General features: G+C 40.9%; 3 protein-coding genes across 5 annotated transcripts in view; 2 read left to right on the forward strand and 1 right to left on the reverse strand.

Moving 5' to 3' along the window:
• Positions 1-5537, reverse strand: part of Stradb (STE20-related kinase adaptor beta) — an 18558-nt gene extending 13021 nt beyond the window's left edge. For 2 of the 3 annotated variants that reach the window (XM_023712393.1, XM_023712394.1), the window contains exons 1-3: positions 5012-5133; positions 2619-2720; positions 760-840 (exon numbers count right to left, since the gene is read on the reverse strand). In XM_023712393.1, the coding sequence (XP_023568161.1) occupies positions 760-840; positions 2619-2630 (93 nt within the window). In that variant the 5' untranslated portion in view covers positions 2631-2720; positions 5012-5133. Of the gene's footprint in view, positions 1-759; positions 841-2618; positions 2721-5011; positions 5134-5452 lie in introns of those variants that run through there. The other variant, XM_004628596.2, reaches the window with a different exon arrangement.
• On the forward strand, positions 4874-6106 carry LOC111816024 (translation initiation factor IF-2-like). Its single transcript, XM_023712325.1, has 3 exons — positions 4874-4987; positions 5131-5604; positions 5754-6106. The coding sequence occupies exons 1-3, from the start codon at positions 4948-4950 to the stop codon at positions 6104-6106; spliced, it is 867 nt and encodes a 288-aa protein (XP_023568093.1). The 5' UTR covers positions 4874-4947.
• The window catches only part of Trak2 (trafficking kinesin protein 2), a 59528-nt gene continuing 40388 nt past the window's right edge, over positions 5682-24821 (forward strand). Inside the window, exon 1 of the mRNA XM_023712391.1 lies at positions 5682-5908. The gene's annotated coding sequence lies outside the window, so the exon portion shown is untranslated. The remainder of the gene's footprint in view (positions 5909-24821) is intronic.

A 24821-nucleotide genomic window follows, 5' to 3' on the forward strand; every position in this document is an offset into this window, starting at 1 on the left:
TTAAAAAAAAAAAAAAAAGCCAGTGGAAGTTTCCAAGCTGGAAAGCAGCACCAGCAAGGCTGCCAAGTACTGAACACTGATGTGAGTGGTGGGACAGGACTAGTGCATATCTAGGGGATTACAGGCAAAAGTTGGCCTGCAGCAGGCCCAGTGCCAAATGGCAAGCCAGCACTCAGTGTGAAGGAGGGCTGGAGAGATAGATTCCTGAGAGCTGGTATCTAACTACACATGGGGCAGGGCAGAGGCGGGGCGAGTTTAGTTCAAAGTTTCTAGTTATGATGACTTCATAGATGGGTCCTTATTAGCCATGGCAGGAAATACAGTGGGTTGGTGAGATTTCAGAGAAGACTATGGTTTTACTCAAACTCAGTAAAGGCACTTTTGAAAAATCAAATCAGATGAATACTATCAGTATTTCTGCTGCCCAGAAGAAGTCTTGAGGTTGTAGGTAATAACTGGAAAATTACCTGTTCACTTGATGCCAGGACCCACCCACCCCTCACCCTCCCCAGGACACCCAAGGTAGCTCCAAGATAATCTGAAACCTGAGCAATCACAGAACAAGGTAAGACTGCTTAGGAACTTTGATTTAGGAGAGCAAAAAGGTCAAGTACAGACAAGGAAAACAGGAAGTGGGGAAAAAAACAGTAAAATGAACTGCAAAGTAAAAGAGCTATAAGAGACCCAGGAGTGAAGTGTATTGCAGATGGTAGCTGCAGAAGCCATAGAGGCACACTGACCACACAGCCATTTTCTTACCAGGCACTGATGAATACTGGTTTCAGACTGTTTCTCAGATCTAAGTGACTCAACTTGTGTTCGTGAAGTACAGAAACAATCCTGGAATCAAAAGTACATAAAGTAAATGTAAGGCAGGGCAGACAAGCAGGTGTGGTCTGGAGATGGGGTAGGAACACAAGGAAGCTAGAATCCACACTGCAGAGAGGCTCAATGTAGAGGGAAAAGGAGAAGAGCTGGGCGTGCCAGAGACCAACTTCATGTCACTTAGAATTGTTGGTGCCATCTCTGACCCTTGTCCCCTCTTCCCACCTCGGCTTCCCAAGTGTTGGGATTATGGGGGTGTGCCACCAAACCTGGCTCAAATGAGTCTCTTAAAGTCCATCCATATCTACTTAACATGTTGCAGTTACTTACTTAAATGTAATCAAAGTTGCTATCTCTAAAAATGTCAGCATTTTTGTTCCTTTCTTGTTTTGTGAGATGCAGTCTCCCTAAATTGCCTAGGATGGCCTTTAACTCAGCCTGCTGCCTCAACCTCCTAAATGAGATTGTATATGTGCCCCCATACTGGCTCAGAAGTTCTCAAAATCAAATTGTGATTTTCCCAGTTAGCCTAATTTGCTGATTATTTTAAGTTGAGATCAGTCTTTTGAATATCAGGATCCCCATTTGTCAAATAAAAGAATTAAACTAATTGTTTTTTTATATCTTCTCCAATTTACAGACTGATATGAAAGTGAAAATCTAGACCAGAGATGGTAGCACATGCCTATAATTTCAGTACTCAGGAAGTTGAAGCAGGAGGATACCCATGAGTTCAAGGCAAGTGTAGGATACATAGTGAGTTCAAGACCAGCCTGAACTACACAGTGAGACCCTGTCTCGAAAAAGAAAAGAAAAAAAAAGAAAATCTTAAGTAATCCTTTAGACTAGGGACACCAAATTATGGCCCAGGAGCTACTACCTGTCTTTATGAATAAAGTTCAATTGGAACCCTCATTCATTTGTGTTGGTTTACATAGCCATAGCCTGTGGCTACTTCCATGCTAAACAGCTGAACAGCTTAGTAAAAGCCACATGATATGCAAACACTCTGTGGCCATTTTAGGAAGCTCCCCAATTCCTGCTTTAGAGGATGAGGTATTTCACTTCAGTGTACATCCCACATATACAGGTACAAGCATATGCTGTGCGTCTTCCATGTAGCAGACACTCCTACCTTCCTGTTCTGTCAGCCTTGGCAATGGCTGGGGTAGATGGGCAGAGATAAGCTTGAATTCCTGGCTCCATGAGGATGATGCTACATGCTCTGACAATCTCACATAATTTTGAAGACCAAAAACACTGTCTTAATGTGAAAATTACCTACTCAAGTATTATACTATATATAAAATGTATAAAGCAAAAGTCCTCAAGCTACTTTATCTAAAGGAGGTTTCATTGCTCTCATAAACCAAAAATAAGTTGGCATCTGCACTTTTACAACACATTGATCAAAATATTTTTGTTTAAGATAGTGGGCTTATTAATTCTATCTTGCTTTCTTTCGGTGAGATAGAAATTTATAAAAGGAATTTTTCAAATTCTTAAAGAATATGCACAGCATGGTTAACAGGAACAGACAGGCATCTAAGCACAACAGATTATGAGAAAAGTGGGTATGGACAATGGATAAAAATGACAATACAGCAACAAAGTACAAGAGAAACTCTTTTGAAAGAGACAAAAGCTGAGAATTTAATGCATTTCTCAGGATCACAAGTCATGCAGGACAAAAATCTCTCTGAGCAAAACAGCAGCCTATCAGAATGTCTTATGACAGCTGCACATTACTATCTCCCTACATCAAGGTCAGATCCACATCAACAGGAACTCACCAAAAGAGACATTGAATCGCTTTGGTTCACTGGAAGTATCTAAGATCCATTTATTTCAAAGATTTTTACTTCATCTTCCTTTCCAGATGCAGAAATATCCTACTACAGAAAACAGAGCAAAGCAATGTTACATTTACATAAAACTATCTTGAAGAACTAGTTGCTACTAGCCCATCCTAAATTTAGGCAACTATTCCTTGACACAAGGACTACAGATACTTCTGAACACTGTCTTGAAAGAGCACTTCCTTTTACTGCGCACTGTTTGGGATCTGACATCACTACAGAGTGGCAGACTGGAAGGCTCTGAGTATTTCCAAAGCCTCAATATGTGCATTTCTCTTTAACTATCCTTGTTGGTCTGTTCTTTAAAAGGAGCTTGAGTAAAGTGGAAAACAATGTAGACAATTAATTTTGACCTACTTTTGATACAAATGATGTCACTCACATCAAAAATAAATTCCAAGGCTGGGGAGATAGCTCAGTAGAATAAGTTCTTGCCTGGCAAACGCAAATCCTGAATTCAATCCCCGGTATCGTGGGGTGGGTGGGGGGTGGGGGGAAGAAATTCCAAGAATTTCCAAAGCTTTCTGATTGGACTTATCAATTATTAAATTATTTGAGTTCCCTGGGCAACAAATTAGAGGTAGAATCAGGATTAGCAATGGGATAGTAATTAGTGTTGTCTTATTGCCAAATGTTTAGGAAAGTAAAATATAATTTTTATAAGAAAATTACTTTTTTGTAGTTTAAATGTTTTGTCTTGTGATTTTTTAGTTTTCTATTTTTAAAATTGATAGATAGCAAAGATGAATAAATTACTGTGCAAATAGTTCTTGTCCATTTTCAGAAAGAGTATTAATCTCAATATATTATATATGAAGATTCTGCAACTTCTTCAGATTCAAGAGACAAAACCAGCACCAAAGGTTTCCAGACTTACTAACAGAAAGGGTGCCAGTGTTTTAAATTTGTTGGTGCCTGTTGTTTCCTTCTAAATAATACCATCTCTTTCATCTAAATTGTTCATTATTTTGTCTTAATGAAGCCCCCAGGGCATCTACAAATATCTGAGCAAGATGAGAAAGGAGGATTTTGCAAGCCAGAAAAGCATAGCACAATATCCAATTTTTTGCTAAGGAAAGCATTCTCTCAGGATGTTCACTATGAATAAAAGGTAGAGAATAGGAAGAAGAAGACCTTGAAAGGTTTCTTTTGTCACCTGCCAACTGTTGCTATCAAGTTAAGGCACTGGAGTTTGTGTGCTACAGAAGCAGAAATCAGTGCCCAGCCGACCTGTCTTCCAGGTGACTGAGAACAAACAAGGTCCTCATCTGAAAGTGCTCCTGACCGCCCAACACTGTTTGGTAGTCAAAGGATAAAACTGAGAGGCTACATTGCAAGCCTCACACAGAATGGTGGCAGGACAAAAAGGCAAGGCCCTTTTGGGCAGCAGGTTGGCAATGTTTTGATAACCATGAAAGCATTCAGATCCTTTAACCCAGGAAATTCCCTCTTCTAGTAATCTATTCCAAGGAGACGGCCAAGGAAGTGAAGAAACCACATACACAGTCTCCTGACACAGCTATCTGTCAAAGCCAAGTATCACGGCACACACGTGTAAGGCACAGTCGCCATGGATTAGCCCTTCTCTGGGCACCAGGACACTCACTGCTATCCAAGGCGGACAGGGATTGAGCCCTGGTAGCTGACCTTCCTAAAAGCAGAAAGATTAGGGTTTTTTCAAGTAACTGAATTTTGGAGTTATTATTGTTTTGGATCCAACTTTTTTCACTTAACATCATCCAGGGGTTACTAATTTTGTTGTTTTAAACAGAACAATGTCAAAGTTCATTACATTACTGTACTACTTTTCAGAAAAATACAAAAGTGAACAATCTGTCAATTTTTAGTACTGAAAGAGCTGTCCCCATAGGATGGTTTAATCCCAAAAGTTTTGTCTTAGTTCAGCAAGCTTATTTAGACATCATTTCATAAGACAGTGTGAGGTCAAGGCCATAGCTGCTCCTGCAAAGGCGCGGGGTGGGAGACTCGCTGTCACTCTTCTCCTACGTGTCTTCTGTTTAGGTATGAATGTAAACCCTTTCCTTAAAAATAGAATAGAGACCTGCGCCTCAGTATTCTCAAGCGCCGCCGTGCAGCCCTCTGCACGTGTACCTAAAAAGCTTCACGAAAACAACAACAACAAAAAAAAAGCTTCACGTACCACAAATACAGCTTCATAAATAACACACCTGTTCTCAAGTAACTGAATTTTGGAGTTATTGTTTTGGATCCAACTTTTTTCACTTAACATCACTCTGACAGAATGGCTCGTCTGAACCTCTCGTTTTCAGGAAGGCACTTTCCTGAAAAACCAAGGGCACACTTACGCGCAGAACTTAGGTTCTGATCGCCTTCAGGCGTCCAGTAGAGGCCAACGTTAAGGGAACGCCGAGAACCCGATTTATTTCTTTTTCAGTTTCAAAATTACTGTACTTTTCAAACTGATCCTGGGATTCCACAAAGTCCTGTCGAGGACGGCTGGGCAGTTTTCCAGACTCAAGCTTCGCCCCACAGGGTCGGCGCCTCCGCGACAGGACTCCGCTCCGCCCAGACCTGACGGGACTCCGGGCGAGTGGCTCGAAGGACGCGGCGTCCACTCTGCGCAGGCCGGGGGACGGCGACCTCCGCACCCGCCCGGGGGAGCTGAGGTGGGAGACGCGGGCTGGGAGGACCGGGACGGGTCTGGCCGCGGCTCCCCGGCCACGCCGCGCTCTTCCGGGCCCCTGCTTCGACCCACGCCCGCCTCTCCGCCGGCCTCCCCTCCTTACCCGAGCGGCGGCCCGGCCAGCGACTCTCCGGGCGGCCTGCGGGGCCGGGGACCCGGGGACTCCGAGCACGCTCTCAGAGGGCGCTAGAGAGCGCCGGGGCGAGCTGTGCCCGAGCCCCGCGGGCGGACTCTGCCCCAGCACTGCGGCCTCTGGCCGGGCGGCAGGGAGGGGCGGGGCAGGGCGGGGCCTCTCGGGGAGGCTGAGCGGGGAACTACAGCTCCCAGCAGGCTCTGCGTGGCCCCGGTGCCTGCCGGGAGAACGGGGATCCTGCTCGTTGCCTGACGCGGTCGGCACTTCCCAGACCTGATCCTGCCGAGGCTGGGCTTTCTGTGTGAGGAGGGAGGAGCGGCCAGCCGGCCCGCCGCGCCCGGCGCCTCCTGGCCGCGGCGGCCGAGGGGCTGCGGGAGGCTGCTTGCGCCCCCTCGGCGCATCACACTGAGGACGCCAGGCCGTCCGGTGAGTGAATCGCCCCGGCGGCTTCGCTGTCAGCAGAGGTCGCGGAGGACCCCGAACTTGGGTGGAGTCTGGTTCGCTCCCGGGGAGCAACTCCAGGGAGTTCGACTCCGGGAGGTCGATTTGCCCAGCGTGGATTCGACCCGGTTGGCGCCCTCTGGAGCCGGGTTTAGGACCGGGACTTCGGCTTCCGGATGCTAACCTTAAACCCTGAGCCGTAAACCCGGTCGCCATCTGGATGGCGCGAGAGGACGGGTCTGTCAGCTCGGCTGTTCTTACAGCTGATTTCGAGCCACGTGTTTGTTATGAAGCTGGAAAGGTGGAGGTTGACGAGTATCCTTTTCAATGTCACATAAAAATAGTCTCCCAAACACAAAAAGGCATGGGTCGTCTGCATAGCAATGAGCTCAGTCATTTGGTCATGCTTCTTTTCCTCAGACTCGCTATTTCTGCTCGGGAAGAGTATTTACTTTTCGTTGGAAATTCAGGTTGGAATGGACCCTAGGAACAAAATGAAACGGGCTCTTTCCGAGCTTGCCTGTCACTGTAAGTGTTTTGTGACCTTCAAGTCTTTGCTGTCCAACTGGAAGTCTGAACTGCAGAGGTCTCCAAATGTGTTAATAGTGGCAAAGCAAGGCGTAGATGTGAAGGACACTGGCGAGGAAGGGCAGTACTTTTTATCATTGCAGCTTTCTAGAATAAAGTGATGTCCAACAAGTCTCAGTTACTTAGAAGGCACATACTATGTGAAGGCATACTACATATACCCTTTATACATTTTTAGTCATATGACTGAAAAACAAGATGGGAAAGAACCAACATTTGAGTACCTGCAGTTTGCCAGAAACCTTTATGGGCTCTGCATGCACAGCTCGGTTTAACAGAGCTGTTTGCACTCTGAGGCTTAAAGATTTATGTGGTTATGTAACAAAGAGGAGTGCAAATCTTAGAGCTACCTGGCTTCCAAGTTACAGATCGTCTGAAGTTGCCTACTTTAGATGTTGTACACCTTAAAGGCTGAGATTAAAAAGGGATTTTTAGCATCTTTTCCTAATACTGTTCTCAACACTCCTTGAACGTCTAGAACATGCCCAGAACCCCTGATTTAATACTTTTGAACATATTGTTCTCTCAGCCTGCAATTCTCATTCCTCATAGAGCCACTCATTAAGACTCTACAAGCCTGTTCCAGATACACCTTGTTGTATTTGGGTCAGAAACGGTAGAACTGGACTTTTGTCACAAAAGTCTTTTCCCAGGTCATAGGTTTATGGTTCTGCAGTTGAAAGTATGAGTTAAGGGGTGTTATTCTCCAATGGGAAGGTTATAGTGTCTGCAGTCATAACTAGAAAAATTTATTTCTTACAAATTTTATTTTAATCGGATATATTAAACATCAATATAAGGAATGAGGCATAATATTTCATGTTCATTTTGAGTTTTTAATTTGAACTCTATCTGCTGTACTAGCTTTTGGACCTCTTTAATTTATCCTATTTAATTGAAAAGAAACCTGAGGCATTAAGGCAGTGGTCACATTTACATGACTTAGTAATGGAAGGAGATAAATTATTCATGGTTTCCAGTCATCTCTGCAGACCTGCAGTGTTTTTATAATAATAGGAAACACTTATGTAATAATGTATACTACATCCTTATCTAAATGTTTAACTTACATCCCCAATAGCAAACTATTGAGTAGTTTTTAGGTAAGTAACTAAATCAAAAAGGATAGCATATCCAAGTCCTGAAACTACTGACTGGAGTTTGACTAGTTTAACTAGGTGTCAAGCCAGGCAAGATCAGAATCTTTATTCTAACATTTACTGATTATCTACTTTGTACCAACCCCACAAAGAGGTGCTTTTATTATGATAAAATGTTTATCTTTACAACTACCTTATTCAGATTAAACAACTTGCCCGGAAGTCAGAGTAAGTTGCAAAGTATACAACTGGAGCCAGGAGTGGAATGCAAGCTTACCTTACTTCAAGTTGTATATATACTGGCAAAGTAAGCACACCTTACTTCAGGTTTTATGCTCTTTGTGCATGCTCCTTGTTAATCGAGTCTTTGTGTGTGTGTGTGTGTGTGTGTGTGTGTGGAACTGGGGATTGAACTCAGACCCTTGCGCTTGCCAGGCAAGTGCTTATTCTACTGAGCTATCTCCCTGGCCCTGAGTCTTTATTAATATACTTTCAGTGGCCCCGACCCTGTGCTGGATGCTAGCAATGTAGTCTTTACTGTGAAGGAATGCAGTATGAAGAGAGAACACAATTAGAGTGTATCGAGCAGTAGCAAAGTAGTGTACAGAGGTATTATGGGAACACAGAGAAAAGGCACTGAAGTCAGTATAGCATGAGAAGTCGTGGGCCAGACTCAGGAAAAAAAAAAAAAGTGGTGGCGTAACTAGTGTGGGCAAGAACAGGATGGGAAACCAAGTGTGATGGTGCATGCCTGTAATCCCAGCACTTGGGAGGCTGAGGCAGAAGGATCATTTTGAGTTCATGACCAGCCTGGGCTACAAAGTGAGCTCAAGGCCAGCCTGAACTGCATAGCAAGACCCTGTCTCAAAAAGGCGGGATTGTTAGGGGCTGAGTTGTGTCCCCTCAAAATTCTTATATTTAAGTCCTAACCCTTATAACCTTAGAATATGTCTATGTTTGGACAAGGCTTTGGGGATGATTAAGTTAGAGGCCATTTAGGTGGACCCTAATTGAATCTAATGGCTTATTTTATAAGCAAAGAAATTTTTAATATAAGAAGGAATACCAGAGGGGCCGGGGAAATAGCTCAGTAGAATAAGCACTGCCTGGCAAGCATAAGGTCCTGAGTTCAATCCCTGGTCCCGCAAAAAAAAAAAAAAAAAAAAAAAAGAGAGAGAGAGAGAGATGCATCTGTATAAGGAAAGTCCAAATGTGCCTGTGTCAAGAAGGCCAAGGAAAGGCCTCAGGAGAAATCAAACCTGCTAACACTGGTTTATTGTAGTCCAAGGGTTGTCTTGGACTACAAGCCTCCAGAGTTGTGAGAAGATAAATTAGACAGATTTTGATAATTTGTCATGGAAGCCCCAGCAAACTAGTAAACACGGGGTTCCAGGTGAAAAGAATGGCATGTAAAGGGTCCTTTAGGAGTGTCCAAGTGATCAAGACATTTGCGAGCTGACCCTGGAGAGTAGGCTAGGCCAGATTAGCAAGATTTTGTATGAGATTGATAGGAGCTTTAAACTGTCCTATGGGAGGTGGAATGGAGAGGGTGTGTAGCAGATTTGCACATTAGTAAGACTATTCTGAACCTTGGGGCAGACAGATTAAGGGGTTACAGCTGGATGCAGGGAGGCCAGTTTAGGTAGTGAGGGCCATACAAGGCAGAGCTAAACACTGTCTGAGTATTGAAGTAGCAAACTAAAACAGAATCTTTGTTAATATGAGGAAGACTGTACAGGAAATAGTTAACCCATAAGGCATGCATAAGAAAATTTAGAAATAATTTGTATATAGCAGTTTGTACTTCGACACTACCTGTGCTCTTGCCATTTCATTTTCCCTGTTAATGTCACAAAGCTTTAAACAATTATCACGGTATAGTCAGTACTGTACTTTTCCATTCTGTGATTTTATGTATCCGATAGATCCTTCTATGGTGTTTACACTGTTCTAATCTTCTGAAGCCTTGTAAAATATCTACTTTATCTCCATTGGATACGTGAAGGTAACTGCAGCACAGAGAGGTTAGGTAATTTTCCCAGCATCAAATAGCTAATAAATAGCTGAATTAATATTCAGAGTCAAGCGTTCATTCAGCCTTCAGGGTCTACTCCTTAGCCTTGTGCTGTTGCTGTATGATGTTCATCAGGATCTTCAGTTACTTGTGAAGAGATGGAGGAATAAAAAATAGAGTGTTTGTTGTAAGGGTAGACAGTTTGCAAGAGGAGATGAGCAACAACTACCATGGAAGGTTTTTGAGAAACTCAGAGAAAAATGGAGTGGTGAGAGGTAACGGAGACTTTTGAGTTTGGGCTTCTGGGAGGGCTCAGTGGAAAAGTGGCGTTTAGCTGGTGTGTGAGGGTTAGAATTTAGACTGAGTAAGGAGAGGCCATCAGAGATAGAGGAAGTGGTATGAAAAAAGTTCATGAATTGGGAACCTCTTGGTTTGTCTAGAGAGCTAGTAAGTGCAGTCCTGTTTTGGCTAGAATATCCTGTGTGCTTGGGGAAGGAAGGTGGAGAAGCCGATTTGCTGGAATGGCACAGATAATTTGGAGCAGAAAACTTGAGGTGGGGACAAGGGAATGGAGCAGTTTCAGGCTCAATCCCAGATGTCCTTATCTCGTAGGAGAGGAAAGTATTCACCTATTCCACCCATCAGCGAACAAGTCCTATGTTCTCTGACAGATTTCTCTGTTTCCATTTACTCAGTTATGGAGCCCCAGAGAAGGGAGAGACTATAATGAGGAAGTAAAATAGATTACAATGGTGGGGCCCTCTGGCTGAGTATGAGCAAGGAGTACTAGGTGAAGGAGGGAGAAGGCAGGGCCAGGCATTCCCAGGTCTTTACACCCAGATTAGCAACTTCAAAAAATAAATTGGGTCATGCAGGATCGAGTATGAATTAGAAATGAAGAAGAAAAATGAGAATAAATGCTCTGGAGAATCCTGAGTGAGCATTTCCTGTGAGGACAGTAGCTAAAAATCCTTGGGGAAGGGAATTTTTTTATAATTTAATCTGTTTTAAATAAAATGGGAGATTTCAAGCATGTCAATAAGCCAAGGAAGACAGTGAAACAGGTGGACCAGTGATCATTGGAGCAAAGTTTAGAGTGGGCAGGAGCAGACTAAAACAATTTCAGTTTCATTATGTTTAATTGTGAGGACAACTATACATGGTAGGAACATTGAAAAGTATATCGTATAGGGTTTCTCCTCTTTCTGTTCTTGAGTCATCCAAGTCTTCTTCTGAGTTATTTGTGTATGCTTATGCCAGTAAGTGCAAGTGCATTACAGAGGTTGTTCTTGTACTTAATTCTCAAAAAACAGTTATGGGGGCCAGGGAGATAGCTCAGTAGAATAAGTGCTTGCCTGGCAAGCACGAGGCCCTGAGTTCAATCCCTGGTACCACAAAAATAATAAAATAAAATAAAGGCAGTTATGGATAATGTGGATTTATTGGTGGAAATGATGAGAACAGGAAGGGGTAAGAGAAGAGTGAGGAAGTTGTGATATGGGCCTGTCCCAAAGTAAAGGGTCATTTCAGAGGCTTTTAAAGGCTGTTCCTGTAGAGTGAGGCTGTGGATGATGACTGGGTTTACAGCAACCATGTTCCAAGGGCCAAAGATTTTGTGAACTTTTCAGAAGAATTTAGTTGTTTTATATTTAAAATGTAAGCAGTGTAGAAAAAGGATTGCTCAGAAATTCATCACTTACCAAAGTTTGGGGTTAGAGCTCTGGTCTTTGGCCTCACACTCAGCCATGGGCATGACATGTGCTGTAGGCTTCTTTAGGCTGCTGGTATAAATCAGAGGAAGCTTGTGGGTTAAGAAAGCACAGTCTGTCTGGCAGAAGCAGGGTTGGAACAATTGAAAGAAGTGTCCAGCCATTCTCATGTTTCTCAGTGGGTATGGGATAAACCATTGAATTAGTGTTTTTCTTTTTACTTACAAAATTGTAAGACTACAAATGAGGCTTAATTAGTAGCTGTGAATTTTTAACAGAAGATATTATGTCATTTGATATGGGTCTTTTTGTAAAGGACTTCATAGTAAGCTTGCAAGTTACTTAGTAGAGAACATAATAAAACTAAGCAATGAGCCAAAGAAAGGTTCATTCTTTAATTATTACAAGAAAAGTTTTATTGCTATAAAAGTGATAATCCATTATAACACCAAACTTCTTTATAGAATGTTTCATAAGTCAAATACAGTATTTCTTTAGCAGGTTCAGTCTTAGCTTGATTTTGCTTTTTAAGGCATTTCATTTGATTGATGTTGAGCTGAAAGTAGATTTCTGTAATTCGGGGGATTGACATTTTAATCAGTAAACTGGCGATTGGCTGTGCATTGCAATCTCTTTAATGTGTTGCTTGATTTTGGACATACAAAAATAAGATTTCTTCCTTCAAGTAGCTCCAAATGTAGTGAGGGAGAAATGCCTAGTGACATATTGCCATTAAACAGCAAAACCACAATGAGAAAATTTTAAATTCCCTAAACCTTTTTTTCCCGTATTTGTCATCCATTATGTATTTCTAGTAATGGTTGGTGGAACTACTTCGGAGGCAATGTAGAAAATCAAGTGCATTCAGAGCTGGCCTAGGAAAAGAATATTGGGTGAAGGAAACACTGGGTGAGGAGAGAGAAGAGCGCCAGCCACACTCCTGTTGCTGCAGAGGTGAAAGACAGGGCCTAGGAACCAGCCAAGGGAGAGGCCAGCAAACCTTCTGGGCCCTCTGATAGCCTGGCTGTCTGCTCTCTCCGCCCAGCCAGCAGGTTAGGAAGGGAGAGGCATGTTGGCTGCAGGGGAGTGTGATAACCTTGCAGGGAGTTTAAAAAGAGTATTTTGTAACCTCTAATGTAGGGAGAAAGCTCTTTATAATATTTTAAGCCTGGAGGATTTCACTGTGTACTTTTAGGTACACTTGTATTGCCTATACAGTAAAGCTATTAAAGCAGTGACCCTGAGTCATCCAGTTGTTTTCAGTCTGTACTAAGGACATTATTTTTCCTGTCACAGCAGTTTACTGGATTTTTCTCCTTATCATGCATTACTTTATTTACTTTTATTTTTTAAAAAATTGTTTCAAAAATTATTTTATTTGATACAGAGTCTTGCTGCCCAGTTCAGACTTGTAGTGATCCTCCTGTCTCAGCCTGCCCAGAGCTGGGATTACATCGTGCACCACCATACCTGGTTTCAGGGCTGGCACAGAGTACACAGAGCGCCCAGGTTCCAGAATGGCATGCCGTACTGGGGATCAAACTCGAGTCCTTGTGCTTGCCAGGCAGGCACTTATACCGCTAAGCTATCTCCCCAGCCCTCATGTCTTTCTTTAGGTAGGGGGATGTTTTAACCGTCAATTAGAAAAATACTGCTGAAAGCCAAAAAGAAAAGTATTAAAGTTTTTTTGTTTTGTTTTTTGTAAAGTACTGTGCTATCTATACCATCCCTAAAAACTGTTTGCTCTTAGGTATAGCTGATAGGCTTAATTGTACAATGTATAGCCCTGTACTGTGTGTACACCTTCTACTAAAACCCAGGAGAGGTCTGGAAAGTTTTGTGCATTGCACTAAGAAAGCATTCAGTTTTCAAATGCTTTCAGTCTAATGTTTTTCATGTAGCTTATTTTCTTCTTAGTGCAGGTGGCAAGGGTGCAACTGAACTAATACATGGATTATTCGTCAGTAGCATATAGGAAGGTATTGAGAGACCTAATGTACTAGGTAAGGATTTATTTGTAGTTGCTATTTTATTTTTAAAAATTTTATTGGTATGTTTTAGTTATACACATGATATTTGTCATAGAGAATGTTAAATAATGGCACATGAGGAAACACCTGGAGACTGAGACTGTGGGAAAGTCTAGGTTTAATTCCACCTCCGTGCAGCAGGCTGAAATCAGAGTGTACGTGCTGCTGAAGCGAGCACCAGGCTGAAATCAGAGCGATACCAGCAAACATCTGGAGGGCAGGCTAAGTATACTTAGTGCTTAGGGTTGGAGTTGCAGTCCCAAAGAATCTAGATGGAATGTTTAAGGTCAAAGCTGCAAGGACACTCAGCACAGGTGTGTATATAGAGCTGGATCTTCCAGGAAGGTTGCAGTTCTGTCCTAAATTTCTTTATGGCCCTTAATTCTTGTTTACTGAGGGCAGCCTGGATTGTTACTGTTTATAAAGGCAATATGAAGGTCTCAGTGAGGACACACCTGACAGGGAATTTGTACCTGTATGTGACATATCTTGCTTCTTTTTTTTCCCATTCCTCTCCCCTCCCTTCAGCTCCTCTTCCCCTTATTATTTATAGAAGCTTTGCTTCCCTTTTTTTTCTTGTCTCTTCCTTCCTTTCCCCCTCTCCCTACCCTCGTTCCATACTCATTTGAACCTTTTACTCCCTTTTCCCAATATCTGTTGTACATTTTGATCTTTATTTATACTTTTGCTTTCTCACACCAAAGAAACTGCAGTATTTAAACTAAGGATTTATTTTGATCTGCATTTCACCTACTACATTTAGCAGCTCAAAACAAGTCATAGAATTATTCCAAATTAATGGTAATGATTTTTTTTTCATATTATAGAAGAGCCTATATAAAAGCAGAATCAAACTCAGATCACAGAGGTGAAGGATGCACATAAAAACACATCACTCTGCCTCATTGTAAGTACACCCAGGTTGGGATCAAATAATTTATTTTCTTTTTGTAAAAAATCTTTTATTTGGGCTAGGGAGAGAGCTCAGCAGTCTAGGCACCTGCCAGGCAAGTACAGGGACCCAGGTTTGATCCCCAGTACTGCATGCCTGCCCTGAAACTGGGCGTGGTGACACAAGCCTATAATCCCAGCTCTGGGGAGGCTGAGACAGAAGGAAAATTTATTTGATACAAGGTCTTGCTACACAGCTCGGACTCATAGTGCACCTCCTGTCTCAGGCTACCCAATGCTGGGATTACAGGCCTGTGCCATCACGCCCAGTTTTGGGGCTGGCATGATACACCTGGGTTTGGGTCCCATGTGGCATGTACTGTGGATTGAACCCGGGTTCTTACGCTTGCCAGACAGGCACTTAGATCACTGAGCTGTCTATCTCCCTAGCTCCAAATAATCTATTTTCAAAAGCAAATATAAATCAGTTAAGGACAAATTGAGAATTTATTTGCTCTTTTCTTCTTTTAATAGTATGTGTTTTTAAAAAGTAACATGAAGAGATATGGCTGTACTAGAATTACCTCTGAGCTTTTTCAGATAGTGTACACATCCCTGTCCCCACACTCTCAATAGATATCATAGAAACAGACATGGGTTTCATTCCTAGAATTATAGGTAGCCAAGTTAGGTAGAAGTTAATAAGCAGTCAGACAGGGACAGGCCCTGGAGGGAGTCAGTGCAGAAGAGGAGAGCACATTAGGACTGTGACTGGAGGTACATCCGTTGAAAGCCAGGCCTCAGGATAAAGATGCACTGGCCAGGCCTATATGCCTCCCTAAGGGCTAATCAGCAGAGAGAGATTATACTTAATTAGCACCACCTGGTCTAGGAAGTCTAGGTAGGCATCATTTGCCCAGCTGGATGGCCAAAGCATCCAGACCCATCCCTCCCCTGAAATACCTTTGTTCTATGTACCTTTGCTATGTGACTCACTTCCCTATTGGATCAGTATTAGTTAAGTGGCTATACCTGTAATCCTATAGATGGACTGTAGTTTGACCCACATTGTACCCACATTGTGACTTTGCTGTACAAATTGTCCCTGACAAAGGGCCTTGGCCACCCACTTAGGACCCCTTCTGTCTCTCAAAAGCTAATTTTCAATAAGCCTTTCATACTCTTAACCTCCATTGTTCCTTGGACTTCATTCTTTGATTTTGGGGGACAGAAGCACATCTGATATCTAGCAGGTTGGGAGTTATATTTCTCCTATGTCACTAGTTTTTGCTGACTTGGACAAAATAATTAACCTTTAAGCCTCAGTGTCCTTGTCTATAAAATGGTGAGAATAATCTCCACATCATCAAGTTGTTGTGAGGCTCAAAGTAAATTATGGTCGGAAAGTCTTTAACATGATGCCAGGCATGTAGAATGTCAGTATTAACTGTTATTAGAAAAGACTGAATTTCATACATACATAAATGTAAATATACAACTTCATCATATTTTTCATTTGAAACTCTGCTATTGTACCCTTATTATAAATTACTTACCATTATAAGCTAATCCTAGAAAACTGTTTCCACTGATACGGTCTTTAGTAGAATCATAAATTTAACTGAAATATTTTACCTTTTTGCTTTCAGTATCAAAGAGTTAATTCTTACTTTGGGAAATTCTCACAGACCAATGTTACATTCCTCTTCAATTTTATAGGTCCGGAAGTTTTCTCTATATAGTAGAAATTGATCAGGCCTGAAAGAAATGTTATACTTTTTAGAATATTTTGCTGAGTTTACACACCTATAATATTCAAATAATAGAACTTAACCAAAAAAGGGGATACAGATGAATGTCCATTTTGTATCTGTGTATTCAAAGTGGTTAGGATAGATATAAAGTTACATTCTCTTAATGAATGGAGTGATTTGTTCTAATGGTGTTAGGATATCATGTCTGCATCTTGTACAGCAATTAACCACTAGGAAGAAGGTATGCAATGTGTTAATTATTGAAACTGTCCTACCAATTTGATTTGAAACTGTCTCATTGCTATTTGTTTATCAATAAAATTATGGGAAAAAAAGAAATGTTACACTAAGCAAACTAAGTAGAAAATGATAAGTAAACCAGAATATCTGATCTTACTATACAGTATATCTCTGGTGAATTGCACATTAAGCCCATAGAATTAGTGTATTTTTCCTTTTTCCTTTGTAGGCATATCTGCATGAGAAATCAGATTGCCAGAAGTTTAGATGTGAAGGACCATGGAAGAATGGGACAAGTAGGCTGTGAGAATGGGAGCAGTGTATATTCCAAGAGCCACATTCCCTGTAGCTGCAGAGGGCCAGGTCACAGAGGCAGGTCCAGACCCATTGCTGCAGGCAGGGATAGGTAGAGGCTTGGGGAATAAATTTGCAGGAGCTGGTAACCACATGGAAAGTGGGATTGAAGACAAAGGGGAAAGGAGAGTCTTATATTTTTGTTTCTACTAATCAGGTGAACTGATGATGTTAACTTCTTAGAACAATAACAACAAAAACATTGTATGAGAAAAGGAAAGGGAGTTCAGTTTACGATGTGGAGAATTTGTGGTACAGATTCTAAACTGATACTGAGATTCCAGTTTGAAGTCGTGAAATGCCAAGTTGGACTGAAGACAGAAACTTGAGAAGTAACTATCAGGTAGTTGGAATTTAAGATGTTTAGGTAGAGATTTCTGAGAAGAGAAAGAAGAGGGCCCATGAAAGAATCTTGAAGAACTGGGGATAGGAGACATTAAAAGCAAATAAAGGCAGCAATCCCCTATTTGTTTATTTATTTATGTCTTTTTCAGACAGGGTCTGACTATGCCGTTCAGGCTGGCCTTGAATGAGCCTTCTTTTTTTTTTAAAAAAAACATATTTATTTATTTATTTATTTAGTACAGATAGTTTCAGGGCCAGCATGGCATATGGTACTAGGGATCAAACTCGGGTCCTTGTGCTTGCCAGGCAGGTGCGTAGACAGCTGAGCTATCTCCCCAGCCCTGAATGAACCTTCTGAGTGCTGGGATTACAGACATGTACTATGTGATACCATGCCCAGCTCAGCACTGTCATTTTCCTCAGCAACCTGGTTACTGTTTCCTTCAAGCTCAGAATTGGATTGTTACTTGAAAGAGGCAGATAGCCAATAACTGAGTCTCAAAAAAAAACCTCTTTCCTATTTGTTTTCTTAATTTCATTGGCAACCCCAAGTCATATCAAATTTCAAAAAGTAGCCTTGTCTTTGAATCCTGGAGATGGTTGTGACAATTAATTTTGAAAAAACAAGTCTTAATGTCTAATAATACTAAACAGACATTATATGTCTAAATGTAATATATTCAGAGAGTCTCTTGCCTAACAAAATTGATGTGTGTGTGTGTGTTTATTTTTTTTCTTTTGCATGTATTTAGTAAAAGGTCTGCAGAGTCTCACTACACAGATCAGACTCATAGTAATCCTCCTTTTTTCAGCCTCACTAATGCTGGGATTACACAGGTGTATGCCATCATGCCCAGTCTGAATCTCTGGTCTCAGCACACCCAGGGGGCAGGGCCAGCACAGCTTGCTGGGTATCAAACCCTAGTCTCTGCGTGTGCTTAAGCAGGCACTTTAATCTGCTGAGCTATCTGGCTGGCCCTTATTTTGTCACATATCTTAACCATGCAAGAATTCCAGCATAATTCTAGAATTACATGTGTTTACAAACGTGCTTGTAATCAATATTCTTCCTTCCTAACCATCTCTTAGCTTCCCTTCCCCCTTTTAAATTACACTCTGTTCTTGGTCATGAAAGATTCAGTGTTCTTAATTACCAGTGATTATTTTGTTTATTTGAAGAGCCTATATTGTTTGGGGCCCCTCTCTTATGGTAACTCTTGAATCTGACACACAGTTGTATCTGTAGTTCAGTCTATTTTTACTTTTCTGTGAAGAGTTTCTAGACTTCCCAGTGAATGATGGGGTTTAATTTTCTACCTACTTTTTACCAGTCAGCATTGAGAGGATTTACTTGATCCCAGAAGCATAGTACATATTTCAATACCCACAAAATTACTATATAAAATGCTGATACTCAAGATATTTCTTCACTTTTTAATTTTGAGAACAGGAAATGCACAGATGAATTATGCTGTTTATTCTGCATTACTTACTTTTTTTTTTTTTTTTTTTTTTTGCGGAACCGGGGATTGAACTCAGGCCCTTGCACTTGCCAGGGAAGCGCTTATTCCACTGAGCCATCTCCCCGGCCCCCTGCATTACTTACTTTCGAGGACTTCTACTTGTTTGTTTGTTTGTTTGTTTGTTTGAACCATAACTTTAGTTAAAAAGACAATATTTTCTGTATTTAAAAAAAGATTTATACAGTGTATTGATTATCAAAACTGTCCTATTAATCAGCTGTGAAACTGTCTCATTCATATTTATTTCTCAATAAAAATAAAAAAATAAAAATAAAAAAAGATTTAAAGCTGGGTACAGTAGTGTATATCTGTGTACTTGGGAGACTGAGGCAGGAGGATCACTTGAACCCAGGAGTTCAAGGTTTGAGACCAACGTGGGCAGCACAGTGGGACCCCATATTAAAATTTAAAAAATAAAATAATTGTAATGATTGCATTAATATCCTGGAACATAAGTTCCTGACAGTAGCTACCTTTGTTAACTCATATTTTAATATGAGTAACCCAGATGTCAGCTGAGTGTCCAGACCCTTCAAGAGCTAAATAAGTTGGTTTGACTCTTCAGCTTCATGTCATGGGAAAGCCAGAACTTTCTGTAAGAGTCCCGCAGATCTGCCGCGTATGGGGCTCTGAGTAGCCTCATGGACCTGCCCAGTCCTCTTCTCAGGAAGGAGTAAACATTACTCCCCTAGTCTCACAACAAGTCCTCTCACCACAATTCTGATGCTGTGAGACCTCACCTTCTACCCTGACTTTCCCACACAAAAATCATTTTTTCATAAGAGGATCTTTGCTATCCTTTGTTAAGGTGATCAAAGATGTACTTTTTAAATTCAACTTGATAATAATAATAATCCCATAGTAACACTTTTCTTGATTACCAAACTTTCAAGTATTTAAAATGTCCCCTGAGCTCAATGTCTATCCTTTGGAAGTTAAAAGAAACCTATTTTGAAAAGGCTGGGGCTGGGGAGATAGCTCAGTGGTCTAAGTGCCTGCCTGGCAAGCACAGGGACTTGGGTTTGGTACTGCATTGCGTGCCACCTGGGGTTCGGTACTGCCTGCTGTGCCGCCCTGCAGCCCCAGGTATGCTGTGCCTGCTGCTGAGATGGATGGTTGGTGCCTGTAATGTCATCCCAGTGCTGGGCAGGCTGAGACAGAAGGGTCACTGTAAGTCCAAGCTGCATAGTGAGACCTACACCAAATAAATAAGAAGATTTTAAAAAAGGCTTTTGCTAAATGCTAGAATTTAATGCATGGTATTTGTGACTCCTTTGCCAAATAACATAGATGATATTGCTCATTTAAAAGAATTCAGAATTCTGGATAATATTGATCAAGTTGCTTTTTTCTTTTGGACAAATATATCAAGACTGTCTTACAGATGTGTCTTCTAATTTGAAGTTTGTGTTTAGTATTGAGCTATTCTGTTTCCTTTGAGTAAACTATGCCTGTAACTAAATTATATTTTCTTTTACTACCAAATAATAATTTGCTTTGTTTTTCATTTTTCTGAGCCATTTATGACCTTTAGTTTTAAAAAAGAATGTTCTTAAGACATGAGTAATGTCAGAGAAACATAAATAGTAGTCAAGGCTGTTTTCAGCACTGTTATATAATTACTGTATTCTTTTCAGTTATTCTGGAACATCAAGTATAAGATGGAATTTCTGTTCAGAGAGTTTTTAAGACCTGATGTGTGGTCATTTGCTTATGCATTTTGTTTATGTTTGGTGGGTGTCCTTGCATTTTATTTTGCATACAAAAATGTCACAATTTCTGGGCATGTTGGTGAGCTCTGTAATCCCAGCATCCGGGAGGCTGAGGCTGAGAATCAGGCAGGAAAATCACTGTAAGTGCACTGTAGACTGCATAGTGAGTTCAAGACCAGCGTGGACGGCATAATGAGACCCTGTCTTTAAAAAAAGAACCAGGGCAGATGAGAAGTTCAGTGGACTAAGAGCCTGCTTAGGCAAGTGCAGGGACTATCCCCGGCACCACCTGTGGGGTCCCTCCCCTTCTCCTGCTGAGCAGCAGCTGAGACTGGGCATGATGGCATGCACTTGTAATCCCAGCACTGGGGAGACTGAAAACTGGAGAATCACGACGAGTCTGATCTGTGTTGTGAGACCCTTTTTTATTTTACCAAACAAAAAAGAACCAAGGCTAGGAATACGGTTCAACAGCACAAGGTCCTGAGTTCAAGTCTCAGTACCAGAAAAATAAGAACCATAATTTGGCTGTAGCTTAGATGTCAGTAGATCTGGCCAGTCCTATCAGCTAAGAATGTTGTTTTGTTTTCACATGGGGAGTGTTAGACAACAAAAATATGCAACAAACCTTCAAAGTCTAAAATATTTAGTACCTGGCTTTTTACCAAAGTTTGCTTGTCCTTGTTATAGATTCTTGCATTTTAAAGTGGATCAATAGCCTATTACTGTTTGAAAGTTACTGATAGAAATGATCAGTGGTTATATAATTGTGTGTTTTGTGTACTGAATTATCTTAAAATGGTAATATAGATCACTAATATGTGAACATAAGAGATAAGTGAGCAACAGATTAACATTCTATCTCCTCATAAAAGGTGGTAACATACTGTAACTTCCCTTTGATTCTTCATGTTGGTATACTATTTGAACTTTTCAGGTGAACATAGTGTTCTATTTATAATGAGGAACAAAACTACAAAGAAATACGTGCATGTTGTGTAAAGAGAGAGAGAAATTGAATGGAAATTTTCAGTGTAATTTTGGCTGATTTTCATCAGCTGAAAAAGATTTTTTAAACGGTCCATCTTTGAACTTACACACCTCTCCCTTCTCAACACATCTCCCTTCAAAGTGTGTACAGTACCAAGTAACCACACACCTAAAAATGTCTATATTGAGGCTTAACCTCATTTGTTTTTTCTTTTGTGTTAATTGAAATCTACACTGCTTTAGAGTAGGCAGGTATATGTAAGAACAGCATGGCTTTTTGCAAAATTGTCCTGAGCTATTCTTGCATAGTTTACAATATAGCAATTGCTAGTTCGGCCACATACATTTTCTCCAACAAAAATTCATGTGTTCACATATAAGTTTAAACTTTTAAGCATTGAAAGGGTACAATAATTATATCGAAAGTTAATTGCTAAAAGAATAATAGGACTTTCATGTTTTTTAAAATTGCCTACAGTTGGATGTGGTGGTCCACACCTTGTAATCCTGGTGCTTGGGAGGCTGAAGCAGGATAAGATAGCCACAAGTTCAAGGCCAGCCTGGGCTATGTAGTAAGTTTAATCTCTGAATGACATAGTGAGGCCCTGTCTCAAAAAAGAAATAAAAATTGTCGGTTTAACTCCATATCTTGCTCCAAGTTGGTCTACACACCAAAGGCAAGAACTTTAAGTATAGTACTATGCAATGCAGAATATTGTTGAAAGCTGCTTACTTTAGAGGTGAGTTGTGAGAAGGGATTACTCTAACTAAAAGTAATTGTCAGAACTCCTGAGTTATTGCTGTGTGGCACTCACAGAGCAGGTTATCTAGCCTTGTTTTCATAACAGCGTGTGTTTTTTGCAGGTAGAGCAGTTAGCAGAGTGGAAAGGTAGGAACTGATCTTAGTTATATATCTTCTAAGTCTGTGTCCAGAAGAGCAGGTACAATGAGGTGGTACTCTTTGTAGTCTATTATTGTGCCTCCTTATCTACATAATGTTTTAATTATATCTAACACATAAATAATGCTTACTATGTATTAAGTATTTGATATGTCCTATAAATAAGCTCATTTAATACACATAATGCCCCTGTAAAGTAAGCATTGTGATTGTCCCCATTTCTGTAAATGAGGAAACTGAGGCATAGAAGGATTTTTTTTTTAAACAAAGTATGGATTTCAGTTTTAATAATTGCTAATTTGGAAATATAGAGAACTAACGGAAGGAAAGTTATTAGAAACAAATGGGCTATACAGTATGTGTTATTTCATATCTGTTATAATACCAAGCTTCTAAGTGGAGCTGCTATTTAACTTTTCTGACTTTCACCTTCTCAACATCAACATGTCTAACTTATTGTAAGGCCAAATGGGGGAAAAAAACCCACATCTGCTAGCATGTTAAACTTCATAGTATTAAGAATTTGAAAATAAAATACAAAGGTAGTACAAGCCTTTACTAGGCACTGTAGTTTGAACTCTAGCACTCTAGATAGGTGAATTTCTGGATGTGTAAAATTTAATATTTAGGGCCTTATAATTTTTATGGTATTTTGGTGAGGATGTAGATTTGGAATGTTAAAACACCATGACCTGATAATGACTAACATTCTTTCTCGCCTAATTCTTACAAAAGTTAAAGTTTAAAAAATACAGCTCAGGTTGTATAACATGCTCCACTCTTCTGTACATCTAGGAAAGTCTTCTTGTGCTGCTCTGCCCTTGAGCAGGCCCGGTGCTGAGTTGCCTGAAGGCCCTAATGAATCACAGGTACTCAGTGGCAATAGTCACCTCTTTTCTTTTCAATGCTACTGTAGAAAGCAGAGAGGAAAAACTGTTTCTTTTCACCTCAATAGTTTTGGCAGGATTGCTTGAAGGAATATAAAGGAATGTAGATTCTTTTTTTTTTTTTTTTTTTTCCTAAACAGGAAAAAAACTGAACTTTTTTCAAAACTTTGGCTTGGAACTAAATGCAAAGCACAAGCAACACTTACAATTATACCCTTAGATACACAGCACATGCCTGGTAGCTTAATCTGCCTAGTAGATCAGCTATTACAGATCTTTTCCAACACAGACTTATGCTTGTGAGCTTTGTGGGTAGTGGTGAAGTACCTCCCAGGCAGGGTCCAGGTCTTTCTGGTGCCCCTGCAGACGGTCATCTTCTGCTCAGCCCCTGTTGTGATCTGGGACATGTTTGTTTGCTGTATGTTCTATGTGTAGTTTACAGTGAGTTGGCCATTCTCATTTTGTCCCTGTAAGTAGTGCTACTATAGGTTTGTGGACATACAAGTTAAAATGGTATGAAATTTACACATATTAAATTACCACTGGGGGCCGGGGAGATGGCTCAGTGGAATAAGTGCTTGCAAGGTCCTAAATTCAATCCCCGGTTCCGCCAAAAATAAATAAATAAATAAATAAATAAATAAATAAATAAATAAATAACCACTGGACAATAAGGGTGATTAGGACCGGAGTCTGTTAATATGAAAGAATGCTGCTTAGGCTGGGGTCTGTTCAAGTGGCAGTGGGAGCTCAAGACCTTGAGGGCCATGTGGTAGACAGCATTGCTGCTAAGGAAGTTTTTACAGACCCACAGCCAGCCCCACTCTTCAGGCCTTCTCTGAGCTGCAGGTGATGCTCTGATCTGGGTCCCATGGCTGCCAGAGGCCACTTGCGTCTGTAGATGGAGATTGTGCCAGGCAGGGTTGCCTGCTTCAGCAAACCCCAAATAGATGAGGCAGGACATGTGTCCCAGAACCCTGAATCTCACTCATGGCTTTGGATTTTTAAACTGATGGACTTAACAGCCTTTTGAAATCCAGTCTGCTTGCAAGTAGAGCTACCTTCACTCTTCATATTCTGAAAACCTTACTGATCATTTTGCTGAGTTGGGTCTTTTTTAAAGTGCAGTTGTTCCTAAAAAGATTGACTAAGGATCCAGCAAAGAAAGTATGTGAGCTTTCTTAGGCAGAGACCAGGGTTGGATGCCCGGTGTGCTCTGCCCATTAAAAAAGGGGACAGATTTCTGTAGAACTAGCTCTGCTGCTCTGTGATATGTTAGGAGGAAAGCCAGGGTGCAGTTTCTGTGGCTCAGTTTCTGGAGCTGGACTTCTTTTGTGGTTCCAGCCTTCAGGAATCTTTGCTCACTTGGGTTTTGCCTGCTTGGAGTTTGGTGCTGGAATCTCCCCCACCACCTGTTTTCAGCTTTTGGTTAGCACTGAAGCCGTGAGGGTCTTTATTTGGTTTAGTATCTGAGTTTTAGATTACTGTGAGTTTTTTTGTAAATTCTGCCTGTGAAATATTGGCAGTTATATTACAGTTAACAAGTTTTTGTCAGATATTGCCTATTTAATATAGAAACATAATGAATTTATTTTATTTTTAAAATTAGGCAGCTTATTATTGGTCCATGTTAGGCTGCCCCAGCCTGGGCAGCTGCTGTACTTGGTGATCCATACTGTTCCTCTCCTATGTGCAGATCAGCAGCCAATACATATTTGAAGTGAGTCCCTAAAGTGTTGTTTGTAAAATAAAATTTTGAAATAGATTTCCAGTGTAAATGTTTCATTACGTTATTATAATTCAGGCTCTGCATTCCTGTAAGATGAAGTGTCCCTGAGTTGCTGTAGACTTTCTCTCTTC

Source organism: Octodon degus, unplaced genomic scaffold (genome assembly GCF_000260255.1).
Source record: "Octodon degus isolate 3935 unplaced genomic scaffold, OctDeg1.0 scaffold00025, whole genome shotgun sequence".
In the NCBI taxonomy this organism is placed as follows: Eukaryota; Metazoa; Chordata; class Mammalia; order Rodentia; family Octodontidae; genus Octodon; species Octodon degus.

Excerpts from the sequence above, each read along its gene's own strand:
- LOC111816024 (XM_023712325.1), top strand. The coding sequence starts at position 4,948 with ATGGCTCGTCTGAACCTCTCGTTTTCAGGAAGGCACTTTC. Across the intron at positions 4,988-5,130 it reads GTTTTCAGGAAGGCACTTTC|CCTGGGATTCCACAAAGTCC; the intron begins CTGAAAAACCAA and ends TTTCAAACTGAT. Across the intron at positions 5,605-5,753 it reads CCCCAGCACTGCGGCCTCTG|ACCTGATCCTGCCGAGGCTG; the intron begins GCCGGGCGGCAG and ends GGCACTTCCCAG.